This window comes from Gloeophyllum trabeum (assembly GCF_000344685.1).
Source record: "Gloeophyllum trabeum ATCC 11539 unplaced genomic scaffold GLOTRscaffold_00001, whole genome shotgun sequence".
Classification (NCBI taxonomy): Eukaryota; Fungi; Basidiomycota; class Agaricomycetes; order Gloeophyllales; family Gloeophyllaceae; genus Gloeophyllum; species Gloeophyllum trabeum.
Window position 1 is genome coordinate 3196691 of NW_006920410.1, and position 9056 is coordinate 3205746.

General features: G+C 52.9%; 4 protein-coding genes across 4 annotated transcripts; 3 read left to right on the forward strand and 1 right to left on the reverse strand.

The window, feature by feature from the left end:
- Positions 1-74: 74 nt before the first annotated feature.
- GLOTRDRAFT_109278 (uncharacterized protein) lies at positions 75-730 on the forward strand (the record flags this gene model as incomplete). Its single annotated transcript, XM_007863120.1, has 2 exons — positions 75-164; positions 221-730. Coding segments are annotated over exons 1-2 (543 nt in total), but the record flags the coding sequence as incomplete, so codon positions are not given.
- A 1686-nt stretch (positions 731-2416) lies between these two features.
- Positions 2417-4744, reverse strand: GLOTRDRAFT_53754 (uncharacterized protein). Its single transcript, XM_007862224.1, has 6 exons — positions 4670-4744; positions 4473-4614; positions 4242-4419; positions 3652-4187; positions 3387-3582; positions 2417-3329 (listed from the first exon to the last, which is right to left on the reverse strand). Coding segments are annotated over exons 1-6 (1848 nt in total). The 5' UTR covers positions 4672-4744; the 3' UTR covers positions 2417-2535.
- A 546-nt stretch (positions 4745-5290) lies between these two features.
- Positions 5291-6094, forward strand: GLOTRDRAFT_69211 (uncharacterized protein). Its single transcript, XM_007863121.1, has 3 exons — positions 5291-5583; positions 5633-5878; positions 5930-6094. Exons 1-2 carry the CDS (start codon positions 5328-5330, stop codon positions 5821-5823), a joined length of 447 nt encoding a protein of 148 aa, XP_007861312.1. The 5' UTR covers positions 5291-5327; the 3' UTR covers positions 5824-5878; positions 5930-6094.
- An 841-nt stretch (positions 6095-6935) lies between these two features.
- GLOTRDRAFT_113519 (uncharacterized protein) lies at positions 6936-8550 on the forward strand. Its single transcript, XM_007863122.1, has 6 exons — positions 6936-6966; positions 7032-7124; positions 7186-7224; positions 7279-7344; positions 7405-8171; positions 8228-8550. The coding sequence occupies exons 1-5, from the start codon at positions 6952-6954 to the stop codon at positions 8155-8157; spliced, it is 966 nt and encodes a 321-aa protein (XP_007861313.1). The 5' UTR covers positions 6936-6951; the 3' UTR covers positions 8158-8171; positions 8228-8550.
- The last annotated feature ends 506 nt before the right edge of the window (positions 8551-9056 follow it).

Consider the following 9056-nt stretch of genomic DNA (forward strand, 5'->3'; position numbering starts at 1 on the left):
CAATCCTGTGTCTTTAACTACGTATGTTTGCAAAGGCTTTGTCCTCATATTGAATGAAACTACGGGATTATCGTCTCGACTGATATTACATCCGCGTCTGAATACAGCACTCCGGCTTGAATATTACTGCATGGGAAGACCTCTGTTCGGCGCAGACACCTCAGGTTAGACATTCATTTATGGCATAGTGCTCGCCGGGACTAACGATCTCTGTCTCAAGGTCCGTCTCACGACAGTTCTTGCCACTGTGGTTTCTGTATACCGAATACACCCGACCTCCCCCGTCATCCAACTGTCATGTCCCGTCCTGTCACGCCTTCCTCCACTGGCCCTACCCACGATTTGGACGTCTACGCGCAAACAAGAGACAGTTTACGTCTTGCGTCTACAGCTTTGGATGCTGCATATATTCGACTTCGCGAGTTACGAATTGCTATCCGCGGACTATCTGCATCCTCTTCCTCGGATAATATGAACCCAGGCCACTCGGCTATCGTCCTTTCCGGCGAGGAGACAGCTGCCGAGAACAGGCCTTCCCGTTCACCACAAGCTTATGCAATGGAAGCTCAACCCGCAGGAGACCCGCATGCTCCCTTACCTCAGGGATCCTTTCCGGGCTCTGTGGGTGCCACACCATCATCTAGCGCATCTGCCCCTCCAGTATTTCTCAGACCTAATCCTGCGCATGCCGCTTCTCAGGACTCTCCCTTTACTGCTCCGTCAGATGAAGGTAATAATGGCGCAGGCCAGGGCAGGTTACGGCAGCTTAGGACTCGACGATCACTTCTTGAAGATCATCTGCGACTTAGACGAGAAGATAATCTGACTTCCATTGGACGACGTGCCGCAGCTCGTGCTGCAAGCGAAGCAGCTTCTGCTGCAGCCCCGGGAGCAGAAACTCAATCATTGTACGATAGGTCCATACAGATCGCTAGTGAACTCGAGCAGACCATCGATCGGTATCTTGCCAATCGCAGGTCTTTATCGAACGCCCTTGCAAATGCACAAAGGACGGTGATGAATGGAGGAGTCTCATCTCGAGTTGAAGAAAGCATTAGGACGGAGAGGAATCCACCTGAGAGTGGAAGTCAGCCAAGTGCAGGAGATCGGCCCGCCTCGTCCAGGGCCCGTGCCATGGGTCCCATCAGTAGACGTGTCAGTTCAGGTACTCCAAGATTCAATTTAGGCCTTAGAGCCTTCGACGTATTCCAGCGTCATCTCCCAGATCGTTGAGTCCTTTCTGACCTCCTACGTTACCCTTTACTGACAGACAACAGCGCCGGAGAATGTTCCAACTTCAGGTAGTGTCCCATCGCCGCGACTCGCTAGATGGTTCCGGGACGAAGTGGAATCGTCGAGGGACGGAAACGATGCTGCGAGTTGGGTCTTCCCGGGAGATGGTCCCTTCGATCGTATTCGACAGCAAATAAGCCAGGACAGAGGGGCGGCTTCGGCAGGAACAGATGAAAACGTCGAGCAAGATCGAACAGCCACGTCTCGTAGGCCCTTCGGACAGAGTCGAAGGCGCGGCTGGGGTGAGGCTATTTGAGTTCGATCTGTGTTACCAGGTGAAATCTAAGGAATTCGATGTTACAGCACGCCTCGATCCTGACGGCAACGAAATATCAACTGACGAAGAGGAAGAAATGGAACGAAGCAGGATGGCGGTAAGGCTTCAGTCATACTTCGCATGGAGAACTCGCCAATCATTGACCAAATCCCCTCAGAATACCTTGGTTCCAACCACACGAAATCCCATATCGCATGCGACCGACGGCGAAGGACGTTCCGCTCGCGTCCGTCTCCATTCCCACAGACGTTTGTACCACCCTACGTCTGCCGATATATTTGTCTTGCTCACCTCCGTCGAATCTGATCTTTATAGCGTTCCGAGCAGACATCTCCCCCTGGGACGGCAGCATCAATCGTACTGTTCCTACCCTAACGCCTCTAGGTTGTACTTCAGAAGGTCATGCGGCTGAAACTCTCGGCTCGTCCAAGCCCTACCATATCGATCCTTTGCCTATGCCGGTCGAGCATATGGCGTGCGACCCTGTTTCGACCACCACTAACCGTGCAAAGGAAGGACGGATGGTTGGACATAAGTCTTTCCCGTCAAGTGGCATTGGGAGGTAGATACGGCCCATCTTCTTCGAGTCGGGTTTTGTCCTCTTTGCCACCCTGCTCGACTTGCACTACGAGCTGTCGTCGCTTCGGTGGATTGACCTATCGCACACCACTAATATACTAAAGGAAGGAAAGATACCCTGGTATGTTTATGGTGGAAGAGTCTTGTATACCGCGCAAAGTCGAGTTTTCTCTAGACCTCGTGACTGGATAAAGCGACGGTGCAAGAGATGTCTATAATCTCTGAAATGAAATTACGGTCCTTTGACCATGCCTATTGAGCACTCCGTTGAGAATTGCAGGTTTTATTCTCTGCAACCAAGTTGAATGCGATTGCCGAATCAACGACCACGAAGCTAAGATAATGATAAACAGGAATGCGCAACATGCGAGATAAACGAAGCTAAATCAACGTGCGGTGGACTGATACGAATAATACTGCTGGTAGGACGGCGCCGTTCCTGATGGCTGCGGGGTTGCAGGTGCAGTAGGTGTACCCTGACTTCCACTAGTCCGTAAATGCGAAGGCAAAGTAGGCGCACTGTACGCAGAAGCAGTCGGTGTCCAAGTTGATGGTTGGGCCTGGTAGGGCTTCGCTGATACAGTGTTTGCTACTGCCCGCTGGGCTTGTGGCGTCTGATTCGCACCGTAATAGCCAGCGTAGCCAGTGCCAGCTGTCGCTGTAGGTTGCGATGGTGTGCCCGACTGCTGTGCAGGAGGCTGGTAATTGTACCATCCTGCATATGGGTACCCAGCTTGTTGTCCTCCTTGGTATTGGCCGTAATATGCAGATCCGTTGGCTGGCGGCTGATTACCACTATAAGACGGAGGATAGTACGCCGGCGTCTGGCCAGGAGTGTATCTGTACTGTCCGCCGCCATAGCCGGGATAGTATGGGTACGACGGGGTGGCAGTCGTCCCTGCAGCAACGGTCTTACTTGCAGCGGGCGTCGTAGGCACTGCAGTTCCCGAAGCTGGAGGTACGGAGACGCCAGACTTGATCTGTAAGGTCATATCGTCCCGGACTGCCGCGGGACGTGTAGGCTGCAGTGTGCCATACCAGCCTTGGGAAGGACCAACGGGCAGTGTCCGATGGAGCTTTCGTAGGACAGCGTCGGAGGGCACGAGGGGCACGTCGGAGGCATTTGACGACCGAGGACGGAGAGACGCCAGGACTGTAAGAGTGTCCATGATTGCTTGTGCTGAGACGGTGAAGTCAGTAACTCCGAAGCTAGCACGTAAGATGAGAGCACACTCACCCGTCTCCCACTCTTCTGAGCCGACTTCAACTTGAGCAAAAGCACCATCTTCTCGCCCTAGCCGTTCTTTCTGTAGCTTCTCCAGATTCTGCAGTGCGCGAGAATTCCGATCCAGAAGCTCTTGCACGGCTTGCTCTAGCTCCAGCGTATCCAGCAGGGACTTCACCCCCTCGACATCACTTGGTGACAGGAGGTCCTTCAATGCCGCCTCGATATTGTCTATTCGAGCCCCATCCATCCTTTCTCCTCCCTCGACTTCCACAACCTCTTCCTCTTGCTCGACATCAGCCGTACGTACGTCACTGTCGGTATGCTCGAGCCCCACATGGGTCATCTTAGCCTGAGTTTCCTGCATCTTCAGCTGTAGAGTCCTCTGCCTCGCTCTCAGCCTCCTCTTTACTTCTCGATTCCACAACAGTTCACCCAGCGTGTCTCTGCCCACTTCGGTCCCATCTTGGTCGAAGGTCGGAGCATAGCTGGCGTACGGGCCATAATCCAGGAAACTGCCAGCGCTGACGTATCTGGGGCCTGGTAGCACTTGTTTAGGTCCCGGTGGTTTCCGAGGAAATAGGGTACCGATAGTAGGATGCCGTAAGGATAGATCTGTGCCAGCAGGTGCGGATATTGATGGCGTGGGGAGAACAGCAACGAGCTCAGCATGAGCGGTGGGTAGATCCTTTAGCTCTTTGCCATCCGGCGGTGCGGCGAAATGGGAGTCCAGAGACGTCCACCAGTCCCCGGTCGGCAGGCGCTGCAATAATGCATATTTCCGCCTCCGAGATGGGAACTTCGGGCGAGTGGCTATGGTAGAGGACTTCACGCTTCTGGACACCTCACCAACTTGGCCTTCGGTACCTTCTTCCGAGTCCTGCGGGAGGATGGTCTCGATATCTAAAGGTATTGAGACGGAGTTGAAAGAGGCTTGATTGAGGAGAGCGAGAGCTAGATTGCAGAATCGCAGCTGTTGGGCGGCAGGTGTCGAAGGACGAGACCGGGCATGGGATGATATCGGAAAGAGGTGCTGAATTGCAGTCTTGCACCTGTGTTTAGACGTATGAAGACTACGCTGAGGAAGAGCAAGCTTACTCGTAGAACACGGAGAGGATGATTTGGAGACTCCTTCAACAGGGCTCGTAAAGAATATGACAAATGCGACGATGAGGTCGAGGCTTCTGTGGGGTCAGCTGGTAAAGGGAATACTCGATCGAGCAGGCCTTGCGTATCCACCCTTCATACGTCCATAATCAACGAGAGCCTTGTGGTACAGCTTGTGAGATACTCACATTTCAAGGATGTCCAGGATCTTTACTGCATCATCAGGATGCAGTGGAACGTCCCCCGTCAAAGGCAACTCCTTGCTCTCCTTCTCGGCTGGGACTTCACGCGGCGGGGACTCCTCCTCCTCCTCTTCCTCAAGTGCATTCTCAGTCTTGGGTTGTTTGGCAGCAGGTTGCCCATCGGCCTGACCGTTCACGTTTGAAGAGCGTTTCCGTTTTTTGCCACCCTGTTTCGATCGGGTATTGGTGGCACTGGTGGTGGCTGTGGATGCAGGCAATTCTGATACAGCCTCTGCTTGCGCGGAAGACCTCGTAGCGCGGGCCATCCTACAGATAAAAGCAGGCCTGAAAGCGTCGAGATGCGACCGAAAGAGCAGGGAAGGTTAGGGCCAGACGCGGTTGTGGCAAATTGAGCGAATTGGGAGCACGCGTAGCGGTTACGAAACGCGTTCAGTGGACGCGTCGATACTTTGCGAAACGGATCCGTGACCAGTTGTGGTTGCGCTGCCTCTGCTTGCTCCCAAACACCTCACTAGTTGATTTCAACTCCGCCTTAAATTCTGTAGTCTTCAAGTAAGCCCTTTCCAGCACAGACTACAAGAATTCAATCTCCGATAAGTGCCTCGTCTTGCTGAGTCGCTTATTTCACGCTTGCTTCCAGGCCATGCCCTTCAAATTACCCCCAGCTACTAAACCCGTGTTACGGGCCCAGCTGTCGTCCCGACCTGCCAACGGGCATACAGCCTTCATTCCGCAGGTCCGGAAACTGGTCTTCGAGTACTCTGAAAAATGGCCCTCGTCCAGTAGGACACGCACGTATTTGAACAACCACCTGGAGGAACTCGCTCGAACGAACCCCCATGTGGAAGTTGTCGTACAACAGAAGAACCACAGAGAACCTATTGTTCGTGGCTTCTACTGTACGTGCTTTTGCCCTCTTTTCTATTATCCTCTCAGTCTGCTGTGTAGTGAACGGTCGGGACAAAGTGATTTCGCTCAAAGAGTTTGAAGTCACGCAGATACAACAGAAGGTCCAGTTGCTGCTTGACTCATCAGGAGCTAAGATCAAGCCCCTGAAGAGGCGGATTATTGAGAGTTCAACGGAATCAGCGAGAGGCATCTGGAGCGGGCTGCATGTCCCCGAACTATACAAGATATAATGGGTCGGAAGTCTCGGTTTTTCCAGGAATGAGTCCCGTTGCCTAGGGTATTAAGGTGAGTAGGTTCTTTGCTACAAGAGGGCAGGTCATATATTCATACCTACAGTATAATCACTTAAACCTAGGACGTGCAACATCACTCCATGAATATAATTCATCACAAAGTTACTGACAGGAGGAAGATGAGCGGCATATCCGCGTCCACTTTGTATAGAGCGCTTGCCAGTTCCTGGGGTCCGACGGGGAATTGTATGATTCTCCACTTCCCGACATTACGTTTACACATTCTTGAGCGCTTTGGAACGTCCTGCGACTTATTCCTGGCCGTGCGCTGTAGTTGGAACGTCGAGTGAGGGCCATTCCATATCCCTGCGGTGTGGTGGTTTCCTTCGACGTTCCAATTATATCCGCTGCGCCAGACTCAGAGGTATCTCACATTCGTGAGTGCGGCTACGGTCGATCTGCCCTTCCACCGGTCCGGCAGGCTTGTACTTGCTGTCGCAAAAGGCCTACCATAGTCAACCGTTTTGTAGGAGATCATCGGCCCTCCTCTAGATTGGACTGAACCAGTCATACCTCAGACAGTGTGGAGATCCGTCATGAAACTGCGATTCGCCTATCATAAGGTCTAAGCGAAGAGGTGGGACCAGGTGCCTATGCTATAACTAGCATTACTCGATGAAGGTGAAGTAGAATAGGTCTCCATTCTGCGTGCAGTATGGTCCACCCGCTGCATCTGACAAAGATAGCTTGATTCAGATATCACCCGGAACGTTGGCCCGGTCAACTTTCATTGCACCGACCTCAAAGTATTTGTCAGGCCGTCTGGCTATGGTGCCTTGATATCTCTCGTACTTGATACCACGAATCCTACGCAGTTACTTAGCGATGTACGTATGATTGAGCCCTACCGGTTCATCCGGAAAGGCGAGCAGCGATGCGCCGGTGCAACATTTGCCTCCGGAGGAAAGCAGATGGTGTAAAGTGACACGAGGCGAGAGCATGTTTCCGCGCAATGACTCATGGTATACCTGCTCGTGCCTACCTACATACACGTGTTGGTACATATGTTATTAGGGTGTGGGATGACCTTTCTCGCCGGTGTTGGTCGACCAACTTCCGCCCCCCATGTTAGACGTCGTCGTAAGTGGCTTCGCCCCTCCCTTCTCCCGGATCCCAAGGTTGATCCAGTTTATGATGGATGACAGGATGTTGAGCCGTACGTCTCGAGCAGCAGCAGCCGCGGATCGCGTGACGACCAGAATCTGAGAGAATGGCTGGCGTCAGACGCGGTAGGGGCGGTGAGTGTGCCCGATATGTCGACGTGCCGTATGTACTGACACTAGCATGTTATATGACCAGTACCTTAGAGGCGCTTCTCCAAGTACGCTTATTGACGAGGTAAGCCCGGTAGCTCAGAAATCACCGAAACAGATATTTATTGCAGCGGTGTAGGATGCCATATCCGTGGATGACCTGAATGACATCGACGACCTCATGTTCTCCCCACAATCTACCTTGGTGAGTTCTACAGATCTTCCGATTTCGATGCGGAGGTTGATTTAAAGGGTCGCACACCAGACACCCACTTACCCCGACACGCACCATAGAACTGATTCAGAATCATCTGCCTTATCATCTTCCTCAGATGCTGACATGTCGGAAGACTTGTCTTTCCAATACGCGACGTACCCTTCCATACGATACGAACGAAGTCAGCTAAGCCCCCATGATGAGAAAGAGGAAGACGAAGAGCGGTCGCTCTGGTTGAAATTCGTCAAACCTGCATTGTCAAAGGAGTCGAAGGACCCCAAGAACGTCACGCTTTTCGGGCACATGCATCGCGTGCAGCTCCCGACAAGACGGAGACGAAGGAGTTCGTCGACGTCCTCTACTTCCACCGCTTTCACGAAGACTTCTGCCGGCCCGAAATCAATACTCGCACGCACCCCATCCAATGCCACCAGCACCTTGACGAACTCTCCCAAATGCAGGTCCCCACCCTCCATCAAGTCCGCCAAATCAGTCAAGTTCGTGGACGAACCTACATATTGTACAGAGCCGTGTCGACCAGCTCCTTTGCCCATGTCTCCTCCTCCTACACGCATAGCCGCAGACCGTCCTGGAATGGTCAAGAGACTCAGGCGCTCGCTCAGCAAGACTGAGCTTGTAGCGCCAGAGCGACCAGTGATATCTGGGCCATTCCCGCTATGGGAGGCGCCGCTGTTAGCGGATCGAGCCAGTTGCAGGAGTAGCCGGGGGAGCATCCGGTCGACACGGTCCAGCAGCAGGCTACGTACACTGTGGGCTAGGGTAGCGGCTGCAGTCCGGTAGGCTGTGACCTATAGGTACGTTTCTGTTGTCTGGCCAGAACAGACAATGCTTATAAGAAATGCTGTCGTAGGCTTATCCGAGTCTTCTCATGTGACAACTTCCCTCGTGCGCCAGCTTTCACTCCTACTTCACGTCGACGAGAACACGCAAGCGTTGCGTCCTGGAGTCGTGGCTTCGTTGAACGGATGCCGCGGTGCACCACCTGTGTTCCTCGTCGTAATCGGACTTCAGATGACATAGACATTTCCGTGTCTCAATGACCCCATGGCACGTCAAGTAGCACACTGCATGCCGGCCGTGTATCTGAATCTGAAGCTTTGAATAGCGCAGCCTCATCGTAGTAGTATTAGGTAGTTGTGCTTAAACGAGCGCTGAGCTGCTCGTGGAATCGCGTACGCTGTTCCGTCCCAAGATTGGCTATGGGTTCGGCCACTTCGGTCCGGAGGGTATGCTCTAGCCAGAGTTCATGTACTATCATTGGGGGGGTTCTGTAAAAGTTAGATTTTTTACAGAACTCCGAAATCTCGAGAAGTATGCTACAGGGAGCTTAGTGGGTTGTTACGTATATGCATTGTATACCATACAGATGGTCTGTGAAGTCAGAATTGCCTCAAGTTGGCCCCTTGTCGTATGGGAGGTTGAACACCGTCCAAAATGCCCACTGTAACAGGTCTGATGGCCACTTGATGGGTAGATCTGCCAGCCTACACGGCCCCGGCATATATCGGCTTGCCTAGAGGAGGTGTTTCTTGTATGTGTAAACCTCCTGCGCCCACCCGATAATAGCTGCAGGCTTGTGAAGTGCTCGTATGGTAGATTTTACAGAACTCCAAGGGCCCAAGGGCGTGACAGATGCGTGACAGACGCGCGCGGATCGGATAGTGTTACCCGCGCGTGAC

What these genes read in the sequence shown, in the direction of transcription:
- GLOTRDRAFT_53754 (XM_007862224.1), bottom strand. An exon ending in CCCGCAGGACTCGGAAGAAG is followed by an intron (nt 4,188 to 4,241) that starts GTACCGAAGGCC and finishes CCTCTACCATAG; the next exon opens with CCACTCGCCCGAAGTTCCCA. An exon ending in ATGTCGAGCAAGAGGAAGAG is followed by an intron (nt 3,583 to 3,651) that starts GTTGTGGAAGTC and finishes GCGGCATTGAAG; the next exon opens with GACCTCCTGTCACCAAGTGA.
- GLOTRDRAFT_113519 (XM_007863122.1), top strand. An exon ending in CAAGTACGCTTATTGACGAG is followed by an intron (nt 7,225 to 7,278) that starts GTAAGCCCGGTA and finishes GCAGCGGTGTAG; the next exon opens with GATGCCATATCCGTGGATGA. An exon ending in TCTCCCCACAATCTACCTTG is followed by an intron (nt 7,345 to 7,404) that starts GTGAGTTCTACA and finishes GTCGCACACCAG; the next exon opens with ACACCCACTTACCCCGACAC.
- GLOTRDRAFT_69211 (XM_007863121.1), top strand. Translation starts at nt 5,328, where the DNA reads ATGCCCTTCAAATTACCCCCAGCTACTAAACCCGTGTTACGGGCCCAG. An exon ending in TATTGTTCGTGGCTTCTACT is followed by an intron (nt 5,584 to 5,632) that starts GTACGTGCTTTT and finishes TCTGCTGTGTAG; the next exon opens with TGAACGGTCGGGACAAAGTG.